General features: G+C 38.2%; 1 protein-coding gene across 2 annotated transcripts in view; it reads left to right on the forward strand.

The window, feature by feature from the left end:
- LOC117427084 (contactin-associated protein-like 5) overlaps window positions 1-17,649 on the forward strand; it is a 400,337-nt gene that overhangs the window by 51,595 nt on the left and 331,093 nt on the right. For both annotated transcript variants that reach the window (XM_034045447.3, XM_034045448.3), the window contains exon 2: window positions 16,007-16,117. In XM_034045447.3, the coding sequence (XP_033901338.3) occupies window positions 16,007-16,117 (111 nt within the window). The remainder of the gene's footprint in view (window positions 1-16,006; window positions 16,118-17,649) is intronic.

Consider the following 17,649-nt stretch of genomic DNA (forward strand, 5'->3'; position numbering starts at 1 on the left):
TTGGAAATAGGTAAATTTCAAAATATCACTGTCCTGGTCACAAAAGCAAAGTTTGTGGGGAAGAATAGCCATTTTCTATACTTTTGAGGCATAAGCAATTAGGAAATAACACTTACTACCCAGGAACAAAAATTGTGTTACATAGTGTTATTAATAGGCAAATATTTCAATCACAAGGCCCTTGATGATAAAGCAGAAGATGGAGAGTGTTGCCAGGTGCAATTAATAATAATTTATTAATCAGAATAACACGGTCCCTGTTCGGGCCAAGACCACGCCACTAAAACAATAAAAAGACCCTAACTCCTTCCTTCACCCACTGACCCCCGCTTTCACTTTCTCGAGCTCTCACTCTCCCTCGGGCTCTCACCCCATGTCACTCCCAGGCTTCAGTGTCTCTCAGTCTCTCACAGGCCCAAACTCACTGGCTATCTCTCACAGGAATTCTGATTGCTCAGTCCCTCCAGACATTCAGCGCTCGAACCTGCCTAACTTTGAACATATAAATCATGAAATAATTCTAACCTATAATCATTTGTTTCGTAAAACATTTAATCATAGCAGAATAGCATGTACGGTAATGATGCATAATAAAACTAATTAATGATTTTCAGACACTTTAAGTGATTTTTTAAAAATAAATGTTTTTAACTGATCTACTCACCATTTGGCCATGTTGGAAATGATATGATCTCTTTTCATGATCACATGCTCAAAGGGCTGGCCTAAGGCATATTTTCACTAGGGGGGCAATACACTGTTTGTTAATGCATTGAAAACTGGGGACAGGTTTTAAATGGCTTTTTATTCAAAAATAAAAACAATATTTTAAAATACTAGTTCAACATTATACTATGATACAACATTTTTTTTAAAAAATGTTCTAATGTTTTAAAATGATTCCATAAAATACCTTTGTTTTGATGTGAAAGTATAAGAGCTGGAAGTGGGGACACTGCACTTTTATATAAAAAAAATAAACCCTTAAATGTTTATATTGCATAAAAATAATTATGCATATTAGCTAAATGTTAATGAAAACAGCTAAAGGATTAAATGTATATTGCATCTGACAAAACATTTTTTTTAAAATATTTCTAGTTCTTCTGCAGTTTAGAGTAGATCTCAGGGGGCAAACTGGAAGTGCTCAGGCCAGTTTTCAGTGTTAAATCATGGTCTAGACTTACAGATGATTATGTCTTATGCACGATTATTCTTAGCACAATTGGCACACAGGCATCTTAGAATTGCAGACTGTAATTCTAAATTACAGTAGGCCTGTTATGCCTGTGGTATCAATAATACAACAACAACAATAATAATAATAATAATAATAATAATAATAATAATAATAATAATAATAATAATAATAATACTGTAATTAAGAAGCAGCAGTCTTTTAAAAACAAGTGAGCACTCAAACATGCAAAATACAAACCCATCAGTAGGACATGCGAGTAACATTATTTTGTATTTTTCTTGTAATAGTCTAATCAGAATAAAACACAATGACTTTTGACTCAACGGAGCCCATCGCTACACTGCAATGTATTGTTATCTTGCATGTTTTCAACGTCTTGATTCGCCCTCTCTATCGAGCCCTTGGTTTGGCCGTGGCGAGGTTTGCCGTGAACGATTTTCATTTGTGGCCACATCTCGCACAGGGAGGAAACAACATGATTGCAGAATACCCTGCCATTATCAGACTGCAGAACTGAAGACGGTCCGATTATACATAATATGTCCATGAGATGATAAGCGACTTCCTCTGCTCGCTTACTTCTCAATGGACTGATGAAGACGAATTTAGTTAAATGGTCCTGATAAACCATTATGAATTTAAAGTCCTTATCGAGCTGTGACTGCATGTCAATTAAATCAACTTGGCCTCTAGAATTACATTCTGTGTACACCATTGGTCGAACAGTAAGACCCTTTTTTACTCTTTTTCTTTGTCTGGCAAGGTATACAAAGGGACAGATAGAGCATAGTCACCTTTCTCGGTATATTGAGGTACTTATCACTTAAACATTTTTCAAGTCTGTTTCGACCGTCATGGCCGATCGATCGATGTGCTTCATGAATTATACCAAAGACCTCCATGTCATGAGCGAAGTACTTAATTGATCAATTTGACTGACCTTTCTTTATGCCGCCATTCATCAAAATGCTGAATCGCTTGCTGCTTCTGCGAAGCAGCTGCCATCTGTTCAACTTCCTCTATAAGGAGTACTATCGGCAAAACAGACCTGAAGTTTTCATCTCTGCCAGCTGTACTCAGATATTTCTGTATTTGTCAATTAAATTCTACTCTAATGGTATTTTCCTCATCATTTTGAAGAGAATCGATTCGCACCAAAGCCATCTTTACTCCTCTCACACACTGAAGCCTACTTGCATGCTTTTTCGTGCAGGTATTGTGAATGGGTAAAAGTTGGACTAAGACAAAAGCTGCCAGAGTAAACCAACTCCGATCGTCCCAAAACCCGTGTACAGATAATTCACGTGTAATAAAAATACATGATCGACACCTTACAGTCATAACCTGTTTAAAGGTTAACCCTTCACCAGCTGAAAAACAAATGCTATAAGGAAAATTAAAGGGGTGCAGAAGGCATACATAGACACCAAACAAAAACGTCGGTTTACAAAAGTAGAAACAGACACATAAATACTTAAAACGTTCTTTATTGATCTTACAAACAGCTTTTTTAAAACATGTATCTGTGTGCAGGATGCTTTGTACCACTCAGAAGCATGATCTTCATTCTTGGTTTTGTTTAGTTTAACCCACATCTCTGCTCAGTAAATATAGGCCTTTTTGTATTATTTAAAAGATAACCGCCTTTCTTTCTAATCAAACTAATATATAGTGACAAAGATGTAACATTTAGTCTACATGTCAATTGTTGCCTATTTCTTTTAATCGTAGCCTCTATTTTCATAAGGATTGCTACGCGTATGATCACGTGACAGTACAGGGCCGCACTTTCTCATAGGATGCAGTTTCTCATGCTACACCAGCACCAATCGACTCAGCCTTGCCCGCAGCTTACATAGAAACAAGAACCATATCTTCATAGCACTTATAGTTTGTTTTATTCATTAAAATGCACCTGGACTAAGACAAAACCCGCTGGACTGAGCATTTAAAGGGGTCCTAAACCCGGCACCAATTGACTCCTCCTTGCCCCACAGCTTACATAGAAACAAGGTAAACTTGCAAGACAGATGCAAGGCAGCCCAAATTCTCTCTGCACATGGTGCTGAAAGAACAGCTCTCCCGAATCAAGTCCGATCAAGTAGTGGGGTCTATTTCATTTTCTTTACTTTCAACATGATTTTTTTCCTACGGATGCGTCCCAGTGCCAATGAAAAAAAAAAAGTTAAATCTTCTAATTAGGACTTTTTTATCTCCCACGTTGGACTTGTTATCTCCTAATTCTTTTAAACTCCTACGTATGACTTTTTAGTCCTAATTAGGAGATACAAAGTCCTACGTAAGAGATTAAAAGTCTTACAAGGAGATTTTTTTTTTTATTATTTGGCACTAGGACGCTTCCGTATTTTTCTTACTTTGCTATGGCTTTAGAATTTCTGTATTATTTAGTATTTCGTTTGTGTTTTGAACCTTTAACTGTCCGATAGTGTACCAATTTGATAATAAAAGCGCACTGAACTCTCGGTTGTTACATTTTTACATTTTTATTTTCTTTCTTTGGTTTTCGTGGCTACAATGTTGCAAACTTATAGGCTTTAACAATGTCGCAATGACAACGTTGAAACTTCACTTCTGTATGACTAAACTACAGAAAAGAAAGTGTTCAGGATGAGTAAGCTCTAGGAGCCTAGCGGCGTTGAAACTTCACTTCTGTATGACTAAACTACAGAAAAGAAAGTGTTCAGGATGAGTAAGCGCAGGAGCCTAGCGGCGTTGAAACTTCACTTCTGTATGACTAAACTACAGAAAAGAAAGTGTTCAGGATGAGTAAGCGCAGGAGCCTAGCGGCGTTGAAACTTCACTTCTGTATGACTAAACTACAGAAAAGAAAGTGTTCAGGATGAGTAAGCTCTAGGAGCCTAGCGGCGTTGAAACTTCACTGCTTTATCCCAAAAGGTATAGAAAGTTAATTGCCGGTTTGAATAGGTTCAGTCTGTTTCAACATAAAACCCACTGTCACGCTAAAGTACCTGTTTACATGATATCATTTTTAGTTTACATGGTGTACTTTCAGAAATAATGCTAGTGGTGATGACATGATTTATAAAAAATATTAGTGGTGCAATCGGCACCCTCATTTCATATTCGATTATCGTATAGACATTTATCAATGATAATCGATGTATTGATGTTTTATTTTTCAAAATAAACAGAAGATCCAATAACTAAAAACACTGTTGTGCATAATAGTTAAACAAAAAGGCACAACTTTTATTCAAATTAGAACATTTCCGATTGTAAAAAAAAGAAATACAAAAGGACTTAACAACAAAAGAATATAGGTCCCTCTACATCAGATGTCCCTTTAAACAGGGCCGGGCTTAGTCTGTGTGGGGCCCTAGACTTTTTATATAGAAATTCTTTTGATATAAATCTAAAATTATATTTGACTGATCTACTTATCAAATCCACTATAACATTTCACATGTGGGTACTGCACATACAGCTGCAGTTTTGAGTGCACTTTCATTTTTGCTGTGTAAGTGACACTAAAATAATATGCCCAACAAAACATCATGATGTTTTTTTTCAGAATATTCTAGCCATGAAGCAGCTTTATTTTATACCACGCTGCATTTACGAGTGTCAGACCTTTGGTGTGGTGGTCCGTCTTACTTTAATACACACAATTATCTATTAATAGTAGCCTACTCACTTTAAGAAGTAAAACTTTAAAAGATGATGCTGCACTGTCCTGCGCCGTGTCTTGGTTTTCTTCGGTGGAATGTAAAGAGGGTCAGGCTATTGATTAGCTTATCAGACAGCTAATCTTTAGATGTTGCATTTTTTAAAATTAATTTCTGTAATGCTTTATATTGCGTTGCATAATCTTAAATGGATATGCAATTGCATATTACATTAATATTTAATTAATATTTAACAAATATGCAATTGCTGGTTTCTTGCTAAATGTTGACCAAATGTCGATTGAAAATTTAATTGCATATCACGTCCATTTATATTACGTTTTGTTACCCTTGGAAATATGTAATTATTTCCCATTGTTTACATGTTTTTAATTGAAAATACAGTTAATCTGACTTAAATGTTAATGGAAAGTAACAAGGAATAATTTAACGTAAATGTTATATGCAATTGCATATCTATTAAATATTAATTTATGTCACGCAATATAAAGAGTTACCTAAATTTCTTATGATCGAGTACACTCACATGAGGACGTACACTTTTTCAGTCAGAAAGTGCAAATGTGGTAACGTTACATTGGTAAGCAGAAATCAATATTTTGGAGATGATTATTGTGAAGAGTCTGAATCAGATTCATTTGCTTCCCGAAGCAGGTTTTTATTTGCCGGTTTGTCTAGATACGACAGCAGAGCCCCTTGTTGCCGCTTGACTTGAATTTCTTTATATATTTTTATTTTCCTTTTACAATGGCCCGACTCGTACTTGAGACGGGGCCGACATAACACTCGCGAGACTGTTTCTACTCTGGAGACGTCATACAATTTGTGACGCGCGCGGGGCCCCCTTAGGTGTGGGGCCCTAGGCCACCGTCTTGTCTGGCTGGCCCTGCCTTTAACATTGTAGTAATAATAATAAAATACTATATTTTAACAGAAGTAATTTTTATCTGAACTATGGTTGTGCATTACTGTTAACATTTTATGTCCAAAAGAAAAGCAAAACATTTGAATTAGTCTCACCAATCCTGACTAATTTAACTATCATACTAAATTCCGCTTCTTTTTATATAATATTGGCATATAATCCAAACACAACATGCTTTGAAACAAAAGAAGGTAAGAACATAAGAAAGTTTACAAACGAGAGGAGGCCATTCAGCCCATCTTGCTCGTTTGGTTGTTAGTAGCTTATTGATTCCAGAATCTCATCAAGCAGCTTCTTGAAGGATCCCAGGGAGTCAGCTTCAACAACATTACTGGGTAGTTGGTTCCAGACCCTCACAATTCCCTGTGTAAAAAAGTGCTTCCTATTTTCTGTTCTGAATGCCCCTTTATCTAATCTCCATTTGTGACCCCTGGTCCTTGTTTCTTTTTTCCGGTCAAAAAAGTCCCCTGGGTCGACATTGTCTATACCTTTTAGGATTTTGAATGTTTGAATCAGATCGCTGCGTAGTCTTCTTTGTTCAAGACTGAAGAGATTCAATTCTTTTAGCCTGTCTGCATAAGACATGCCTTATAATCCCGGGATAATTCTGGTTGCTCTTCTTTGCACTCTTTCTAGAGTAGCAATATCCTTTTTGTAACGAGGTGACCAGAACTGAACACAATATTCTAGGTGAGGTCTTACTAATGCATTGTAAAGTTTTAACATTATTTCTCTTGATTTAAATTCAACACTTCTCACAATATATCCGAGCATCTTGTTGGCCTTTTTAATAGCTTCCCCACATTGTCTAGATGAACATAAACTCCTAGGTCTTTTTCATAGTTCCCTTCTTCAATTTCAGTATCTCCCATATGATATTTATAATACACATTTTTATTGCCTGCATACAATACTTTACACTTTTCTCATTAAATGTCATTTGCCATGTGTCTGCCCAGTTCTGAATGCTGTCTAGATCATTTTGAATGACCTTTGCTGCTGCAACAGTGTTTGCCACTCCTCCTATTTAATCAGTAGATTCAACAGATTTAAAAAAAAAAAAAGTATTGCCTTAATTTTTAAATCAAGAAAACGTGAATACAATAGGCCTACTTCTGATTTGGCTTGGCCAACGCGAATGTAGAGGCCTAAAGTGTGTATCCTAGCAATGCGCTAACCTACCGTACTAGCACTAAAAGCAGCACACTCTCACACACTCAATGCGAACCAGCAACAGGAGACTTCAAACTGGGTTCTAATTTGTTCCATCAATTCACCAATATGTAATCGAAGCTCGGGAAATTTAAGGACAGATGATCAATAATCGATGCATCGATTAATTGTTGCACCCCTAAAAATATATATACTAGGTGTATTGAACTTCAACAAAATGACAGCTACATTTGGGAGTACCCAGATATTTTATAAGCATGTTGAAGCAATGTCACAGCACCATGAACCATGGACGTGCGTCCCTTACCATAGTTAATCATTGCCATGCTTTGCATATGGCTCTGCAGCCAGACCTTCATAACACCAGCCAATCAAAGGCTCATTCAGCAGTTCCTGAGCATTCGGATTCAGAGATGTAGCCCTTCTATTCTATACCTCAAACAGCCACCCAGCAGGGCCCTGCTTTCCTGTCCACTCTTCCCTCCATTCCAGCGGTCCAGCAAGTCCCTGCTTCCTGTTACTTTCCAAACTCACAGCAAGCACCTGCTTTCCTTGCCTCCACCTTGAGTTCCCAGCAAGCCCCCTCAGTAGGTTCCGTGTTCCCACCTCAGCCGGGCCCAGCTCTCATCTTCTTTCCTTACGGCTATGGGAAGTCCAGCAATCCCCCATAGCCGCTCTCTCCTCCTACCCCGCCTTCTTAGCTGGCGCCCCCCAATTCACCCCAGCGCCGCAGTTTTCAGCTGTAGTTCAGTGTGCCAACCATTCAGTTACTCTCAAAACCTCCGACCCCTAATTATTCAAAACACTCACCATTTCCAAGTTAATTTTAGCTTTCAGCCAATTCAGGGACATCATTTGCAAAATCTGTCCCGACCACCGGCGTGAGCTGGATGATTATTTGTCCATAACTCTAGATCTGTCAGTTTTGGAAGTTCCCATTTTCTTGAATATCACAAAGCCTTTTCTTGCCAAAGCCCCTGCCTCCAACAATGGAACCAGAGGATCTACTGGGGTACCCTGGACCAAGACCTATTCACCTGTTTTTTTTCACAGGTCTCCGGCTCCTAGCATGCTTCGTATGCAGTTCCACTGCCCACTCCACTATTTCCTGCTCACTCACTGACCCGCCGCCCCGTCCCCTCATGTCAGTCCCTCGCAATCCTCCTCATTCTTTCATCCCCTCCAGATTAATACTAGCACCCCCATAGCCGCTTTTTCAATTCAAATTTAAATATCTCCGCATATGTGAATATCTCGTGCATGTCTGTTTTTAAGTGTTACTAAATATTTGAATTAAATACTCATACGGTGTTTCAGCTGCAGAATTGTTAAAATGAATAAGTTATAAGCGCTTGCTTCTTCAACCACCAGAGCCGCAGTTTATGTTGCATATTGAAATCAATACAATATAGCCGACAATTTAGTCTGGGCTTTGTAATAAAATCAACGTCATTGTGAAATAACGTATTATAATCCTGTTGAGTGCTTGAAACACGGATAAAAGTCATTCTACACATCATATATTATTATTATTTACACTACATTTCTCAGGCAGAACGACTGTGCCACACTGAGTGTGACGGTGCAAAAAAAAAAAAGAATGTGCGTATTCTAAGCTCTGCACAGATCAGTGACCACTGGGACTGATGCTAAATGAAAGCCAGAGACTGTTGCATTTTACAATGCAACGAAGTACAGTGTGGATATACTGGATCAAATGGCACGGCTGTATTCTGTCAAAGGTGGTACTCGCAGGTGGCCTGTGTCTGTTTTTTATAATGTTTTGGACCTGGCAGCCATCAACGCTTTGGTTTTGTACAAGGAGTGCACCAGCAACACAATCACTCGGAGGGACATCATTTTGCAGGTAGTCCTGGAGCTACAGCAGCAAATGCCCCTCAACCTTCAGCCAGCGCTATGCCCACTGGCACACAGAATAAAAGGCAATGCCAGGTTGCTAAATGCAATAAAAACAGAACATTTGATATCTGCGCCCATTGTGAAAAGGCAAGTCTGTGGCAAATGCACTGGTACAGTTGAAAGTGTGTTTTCTGCGTAGATTGTACTTAGAAAGCTGTAATAGAACTCTGAACAGACAGACAGCCTTTGAACTCTGTTTCACTCAAAGCACTTTCACGTTGCATAAGTTATGTTATATTTTTGTTTTATGCTATTTTTATAACTAGTTATTTATGTTTTATAATTTTATATGTGCATACAGATTTCTACACCTTTACACATAAGTTTATTGCATAAAGTTTATTTTATTACAGTTTTTCATGTTTGTGTATATGTGCTCTTTTTGAAAAAAATAAGAAAAAAGTTAAATTTTCAATGTAAATACTGTGTTTCTGCTCTGAAAATGTTATGTGTGATGTTCATAAATAAAAATATTAAGTTGTATCCGATTGTTTGTTTTTCATTTTCATATCTAAGCCATTTTAAAATGGAGCCCCATATTTTGCGGGTGTGGCGTTTGTATGTAGTCAGAAATCTCAGAGGTTCTAGTGTTAAAAGACGGCCAGGGACGCAATATTATATTCTCCTGTGGCTGCCAGATTTATAATAATTTCAGCAAAGGAATCTGCTCCTATCCTGCCTGTAACTTCCTTCATATATGCAGCCATTGCGGTGAAGCCCATTCCCAATTAGTATGTCCCGCAAGCCCAAAAAAACATCTCAAAACCAAAAAAACACTGCTAACGTTCCAAAATGACTACTGAAATTTTTGTCCACACCTATTAATATTCAAACCCTAGCCTCAGAACTACACAAGCACCCTGACCCTTCTTTGTGTCTTTCCTAATTAATGGTCTCACTAAAGGGTTTTCTACCGGTCTTTTTTGTCTCACCTATTCCACTTATAGCAAATACCTCCAATCTGCCATCTTAGACCCCGAATCTGTTAATATTTTACTAAAGAAAGAATTAGACAACCAGTTTATGATACAGATAGTGGACAAACAAATGGAAACACCAATGTAAAGTCACTTAATAGGGTGTTGGGCCACTATGGTATCCCTCTCTGTGGAGTTCTCGGCGGACCGTTTTTGATAAAACTGGCTGCTCTCGCCCCAGGTTGAAATTTGCAGTCAATTGATCTGCAGTTGCTCGCCTGTTTTGCCTTGCACTTCAAATTAATGCACGGATATCACAATCCTGGAGTATGTGCTTCCGCCCACTGTTGCCCTTTGCTGATGATGTCTTTCCCTCAGAGTTCCATGCCGACATCACCTTAGACACCATTGCTTGTGAAACATCAGCAAGTTAAGCTGTCTTGGTCACTGTCCCAAACTACTGAAACTGTATTATTTATTTTGTTGCTATTGTCAATTACCATGCTTCCTAACAATCCCAGCAAAGTTTTCAACTATTCAGCTTCGCAAAAGACTCCTGGGCCTATATGTATCAGTCATGTGTGCAAAAGTATTCCCTTCTAAATCGTGATTTATCAGTGCATTATGCTAAATAATAACGTTCTCATTAGGTTTATGTTATTAATTAAGTATTGATTAAATTGTTTGTTGCATATAATTATTTCATAAATGATTGCCGTTATATACCAAATATGATATTATTAATATTTTTATTAATATTTAGGCAGTAGTATCATATAAATGTTAGTTACCGCCACCATGATTATTACTTAATACATTATCGCTAAACCACTGTATATAAATATTTCATTTTTGTTTAGCAGCTCAACGGTTACAGTCTCACTATATTTTCTAAATTATCATTCACCTGTACGCATGCGCACGCCCTGGATAAGGGCGTCTGCTAAGAAATAAATAATAATAATAATAATGCGTAATTGTCTGTTGAAGTGAAGATAATAGCGAGGACTATGTTTTAAATGTAGAACATGAAAATGGCATTAGCAAAATAAAAATTGGAAGGGGGATGTTTATGTGGAAGTGAATTTGTAATTATGGAAACTTTTTTTTATTTTTTATTATGTTAATAATGTTATAATTGAAATGTGTAGTACTAAAAATGAACCAATTGTTGTAATGATTGTTGCATAATTAAATGATATTTGCTTTTCTGTTGAATTGTTCTGAATGTGGTTTGGTTGATGAATCAACAGTTTTCTGTGGATTCGTAGCACAAACTGGATTTGTTAATCAACAATATATCTGCCTGTGACAGGATGATGAGTGGTGACAGAAGCAGGAACCAAAAACTGACACCAGGTGCGCCGTTTATTTCAAATAATACAAAAATAAATAAAAGGTTCAAACAAAAACACTGTGCTCACAGAGCAAAATAAAAGTTTAAACAAAATAATCACGAACACCAAAACAACCCTTACGGTCCAGCTGGGCAGTAGTCTCCACGGATCCCTTTCTCCTCGCTCTCGATCCTCCTCTCAAACACCCACCCGGAATGCAGAGAGCTGCAGGTTTTATACAGATGACCATCTCCCAATTAGCAACAATTGCACAAATAATTAAACTCGGGAGATGGTCACCTTCTGCACAAGGTTTTTAAATTACTGTGGATGGGCTTCCCATCCACGCTACTAAGCAATACAATAACAAAACAACGCAGCTACGCCGTCATATTTAAATACATAAATCATAAAACAAACAATAACACGTCGTCAAATACAATAACTAAATCATAATACACAAATACAAAATAACACAGGGGCGGAGGGGTACCCCGTTCTCAAAATAAACAAACAATACATTTAAACAGCAGGGCTTTCTACCACCCTGCTACACTGCCCCACATTCCACTTCTCTTCAAAGCCACACAGTCACTTTTAGTTAGAAGATTTGTAGAATTAATCAATCAAAATATCAAAGGGTGACGTTGTAGACATGTTTTAAATATAACATAAATGTACATTAGAAACATATAAAAGGCGTCTGCCAAAATAAATAAAAAGTAATACCTTTAAATGTGTTCCTTTGATTGACATGGGATTTTTTTATTTAAACACAGCAAGAAATTTGTTCAATTAACAAGCCTTCAGTGTTGAAGTGTTGACTTGTTTTTGTGTGTATCACACAGATTTGACAGTACCTAATACAGTAGGTCTATACATCTGTATAATTAAAAGTATACATTACAACTATGACAACCTAAGAGATCAGCACTTCTCACTGTTCATGAAGGTTTCAGCACTGATAGAAAAGTGTCTGCATTGCAAGTAGGCACTATCTCCATGTTATTACTATATAGGCTATATCCTGTCGTTCAAATAAATAACTCTTAAAACAATGCAGTTTTAATTTATTTTGTGGTACAGCTAAAACAAATCAGACAAAAGCTTTGGATATGCCTTTTTTAAGCGATAGTGCCCATTGATGAAGGCTCTACAGTGTGGTAGTTGACTGCCACTGGGGTTATGCGTCCCAAGGCAAGGGCGCTAATGAAAGTCAAGGTCAACTACCAAATGGTAGAGCCTTCATCTAGAGAGTACTATTGCTATTAGAAAGTGATTTTACTCATTATTTTCTTTAAAACTAAGATTTCCCTTGAACTTTTAATGATTCGCCAGGTAACCTTCCACTGAGAAAAAGTTTAGGAAAAAAGTTTTCAAAAAATGTTCATAAAGGATCACATACATAATTAGAGAAAAAAAACAAATACCTTTAATAAACAAATCACTTTTTTCTTGTCAGAGCTGCTTATAGTTTATCTGGACAGTGCCAGAATGGAGCAATATTACTGAATTGTTTGTGTCTCAGTTTGTTATTGTTGAAAGATTCTGAGCTCCAGTCGAACTGACAGGCTGTGAATGGCTGATTCAGTAGTTGCAGTTACAGAACTGGTAGTTTTCGTCGGTACAAAGTATTGAAAGTTTTGGTGGAAAATTAAATATATTTGGACTAATTGTGTCTTTGTTTAGTATTTGCTGTCCAATTACTGCAAGTCAAAATGAAGAAGCCGGCACTTGATTTGACAATGCTGTGACATTTCAGCGAGCATCATCTGGAAGGTGATTGGCTGATGGTAGTGAATCACTTACCTAATTGTAATAAAAGTTGAATGGGTATTCTTTAACTCCAGTTGTTGAGAGTATCATAATCTGGGGGTCTATAGAGGCTGTGGCTGTCTATGTGTTAGTCTGTCACACATATATGTCCATGGAGCAGCAGTGTGGAGTAGTGGTTAGGGCTCTGGACTCTTGACCGGAGGGTCGTGTAGTGAAGAAATTAAGCTGACAATGGTTTGTGATTCAAAAACACTTTATGTACAAGAAAGGTATACCTCCAATACAATCATATACTGACTTTGGACAAGGCCTCAGTACAGCTCAGTGCATATGTTTGTATTAGAAAGCACAGATATCCATGGAGTCAATTCGAAAGAGATGAAAAGACTGACAAAACTTTACAATGTTTGGCATTTAATCCTTTGTAAGCAATTGTTGACTCCACTCCCATTTGTCTTACTTCTGTCCAATGATAGGTGTTTCCACTCTATCATTGTACATTCCCTCTGCGGGGGAAAAGGGGGGGGGGGGGTTGAATACCACATTGTACCTAGCAGGGTGCATCCCTCTTGTCATTCAGTTCCCCTCCCCCATCTCACACTATCTCTGCTAATATCCTGCCTTTTGGCGTTTAGCTCAGACACTTATCTGTGACTTTTAGTCGTGTTAGGCTATGCCAAACTGCACATAGCTGGTTTTGCCGATGAAAAATAAAAGAACTCGAAACTTACACAATACTGTATAGAAACTTAATATAAAAGCATATTAAAGCAACTGAATAAGTACAACTTATAATTAATAACATAATTAATACCTCATGCAGAAAGCCATCACTACAGTCGTGGGTTCAATCCCAGGTGGGGGACACTGCTGCTGTACCCTTGAGCAAGGTACTTTACCTAGATTGCTCCAGTAAAAACCCAACTGTATAAATGGGTAATTGTATGTAAAATAATAATGTGATATATGTATAATGTGTATAATGTGATAGCTTGTAACAATTGTAAGTCGCCCTGGATAAGGATGTCTGCTAAGAAATAAATAATAATAATAATAATATGTATCGAGAGAACTGCTTATTCAATAGCATTGAAACGTGCTAACAACATTCTTTAGCTTTGTGAAAAAGATGGCTTGTGGGTGACGTCAAACCAGGAAGAAACTGACACCAGTACTGCGGGATGGAGCGCTGCTGCGGGTATTTATTGTTAATAAAATATTTGAAGACAAAACAGAACGCTGCACACCAAACAAAACGGCACGATGGCCAAAAGAAATGAACACATACACAACACAGCGAACAACTATCGTTTAAAGCCAGCATGAGTAGCAATTGTTTACTTTTCACTTATGTTCCTCCTCTGAACAAAACCCAACAGCAACTGAGAGGTTCCTGCCTCATTTATGCAGCAGTGCCTGAGCTTGATTGCTTGTCAATCATTCAATCAGGCTCAGGCTCATTCTACACGTGAATTGATTTGGCAGGGGAGGCAAGTAACCCTTCCCTGCCAACCTAAAATAACAGTGCAACAATAAAATATATTTAAATCATAATACAGAAATACATATACAACATAATACAAAATACGCACAGGGGTGGGGTGTATCTGTCACAAGCTTCTTTAAAATATAAGATTTAGTATTGTTAAAAGGGCACTCCATTAAGTTTTGTGGCTGTCTTCAATCAAACTCTCCTACCTACGCCAGTACCTTTCCCCCCTGTGTTACCAAGACATTGGGGGTGAAATCTCAGATGACCAGAAAAGGCTACTTCTCATTGGGATGCACATTGAAATGATTTATAGCTAACAAAATACTTCCATAAATCTTACCTGTCTGCATTACCATTCACTATATACACTGCCTGACTACTTTATTAGGACCTGCCTACCCAATTGGATTTGGCATCGTCCTGGTGTGGGACATGTTATAGCCTGTGTCCCTTGATTACTCTGAAAAGCTGACAAAATGTTGTAGTTTACTTACGCCTCACAACAATGCTTCACATGACCCTGATAGCTCCTTTCAAGATGATAATGTACTCATCCAGTGTGTGTGAATAGTTTGAAGAGCATGACAGAGACTACAAGCATCTCCCAAGGCCACCACGATCCCCAGATCTCAATCGATATGACTGATATTAGTCATGTGTGGCCAGACAGTATATGTATCAAATTTGAAACACTTGTCATAGGAACATGCATTTCCATTAAAAAAAGATATATCTGGTACTCAGTAGTCTTGTACTTCCTTTGTCATTTCATCTGGAGAGTGAAGTTGTCCCGACGGGATCAATGCAGGCTTTCCTGTCATTAACCAGCCAGCTGTTTCTAATGACTGAACATACTGCTGAGATGAAATGACTCAGTGATTGGATAGTTTGTTTATTTGGCGGTGCCCGAGTCCAAGTGGAGTGTTTTCCCATTGGCTGTTCTCGTTCTGAGACGGCCCAGCATTCTCAATTGGTCCGCTGTTTTGCCCCTGTCGGCTGTATTTATGAGGTGACTGTTTTCTGTCCGAGGTGTCAAAACATTCAAAACCGTCTGGTTTGTACCCTCTTGGAAGACACCCCTGGTGCCAAAGGATTTATTCAGCGATGGTGAAGATAAAACCCTTGTCCAGTATTTAGTTTACAACTCTTTTTTAAAAGCATTCTTTGTCAGTGGGGGAGTTTGTGATAAGAAATCAAGCAGACACAGAGCATGGCTTAGGACACCCCTTCCCTGTATATTCAATTTCTGTTAATTTCATAAACAGAATGATAGTATGACCCAACCTGATGCATCCAGAAATCATTACAAAAAATGTAATGCCTTCAGTATAGCATGAATGCAAGTGCATGACCGGTAAGCTTTATGCAATAAATGTGTTAGCTGGAACCACTTCAAGACACAGCCACAAATAAACAGGCAATCTAAGTCTTTGGAATGGGTTTACTGATTTGCAACTACTTCAGATTCAGCCTGAGGTGTGCCTGTTGCAGTCTTCAGTACCTAGGGAGGCCTGTGCTGAATTTGCTGGTGTCGAGGGATTTCCAAGGTGTATTGAGCTGAACCTCATGCCGTGTGTCTCTCTTTCTTCACACACAGATAACTGTGATGATCCGCTGGTGTCAGCATTGCCTCAGACGTCCTTCCAAAGCTCCTCCGAGCTCTCCAGCAGCCACTCTCCCCGCTTTGCTAAGCTCAATAGAAGAGAGGGTAAGACAGCAAAAGGAATTTGTCTTTTTTTTTTTTAAAGAACAAGTAGCTTCAAATTAAATGTCCAACTAGCTATTAATTCTGAATGTTTCTGTGTTTAGGAGCAACTCTTCAATTCAAGCTGCCTGCCATAGATATATGCAACAGGGTCTAGATCAGCCCAAGTGACTTTTTATTAGTAAATGCCTGAACCACCTAGTTCACAGCGAAAATAAAAGCAAACTTGAACCACAGTAGCTGATCTAGATGGCATTTACCTCTGTAAGGATATAGAAATACTAAATTACAGTTAATAAATTCAAAGACAAACGTCTACCTTGAAATGTATCTCAGTGATATATTACGTTTCTTTTAGTATTTTTATGTTTGCATGTAAAGACACTTTGCTGATCTATAATACTGATTTCATACCTGCTGCTTCTGTACTGCGTTGGCTGAGCCGCTTCTGAGCTCAGTCCTTTTTAAAACGACACAAACAGAAGGAAGCGTAAACTTTAAATTCAACATCACCTGGTAACCTCAGGAATGATTACACTTTGCCAGTTCACATGATGTTTGATAATGCTGGCCATGTGTAAATATTCCCTCACTACCCAGGTGCTGCTACTTCATTATTCTGTTGACTCATCTTTCAGATCTTTCTTGTGTGTTTATAGTAGATACAGTGCCTTGCGAAAGTATTCGGCCCCCTTGAACTTTGCGACCTTTTGCCACATTTCAGGCTTCAAACATAAAGATATGAAACTGTAATTTTTTGTGAAGAATCAACAACAAGTGGGACACAATCATGAAGTGGAACGAAATTTATTGGATATTTCAAACTTTTTTAACAAATAAAAAACTGAAAAATTGGGCGTGCAAAATTATTCAGCCCCCTTAAGTTAATACTTTGTAGCGCCACCTTTTGCTGCGATTACAGCTGTAAGTCGCTTGGGGTATGTCTCTATCAGTTTTGCACATCGAGAGACTGAAATTTTTGCCCATTCCTCCTTGCAAAACAGCTCGAGCTCAGTGAGGTTGGATGGAGAGCATTTGTGAACAGCAGTTTTCAGTTCTTTCCACAGATTCTCGATTGGATTCAGGTCTGGACTTTGACTTGGCCATTCTAACACCTGGATATGTTTATTTGTGAACCATTCCATTGTAGATTTTGCTTTATGTTTTGGATCATTGTCTTGTTGGAAGACAAATCTCCGTCCCAGTCTCAGGTCTTTTGCAGACTCCATCAGGTTTTCTTCCAGAATGGTCCTGTATTTGGCTCCATCCATCTTCCCATCAATTTTAACCATCTTCCCTGTCCCTGCTGAAGAAAAGCAGGCCCAAACCATGATGCTGCCACCACCATGTTTGACAGTGGGGATGGTGTGTTCAGGGTGATGAGCTGTGTTGCTTTTACGCCAAACATAACATTTTGCATTGTTGCCAAAAAGTTCGATTTTGGTTTCATCTGACCAGAGCACCTTCTTCCACATGTTTGGTGTGTCTCCCAGGTGGCTTGTGGCAAACTGTAAACGACACTTTTTATGGATATC

Source organism: Acipenser ruthenus, chromosome 11 (genome assembly GCF_902713425.1).
Source record: "Acipenser ruthenus chromosome 11, fAciRut3.2 maternal haplotype, whole genome shotgun sequence".
Classification (NCBI taxonomy): Eukaryota; Metazoa; Chordata; class Actinopteri; order Acipenseriformes; family Acipenseridae; genus Acipenser; species Acipenser ruthenus.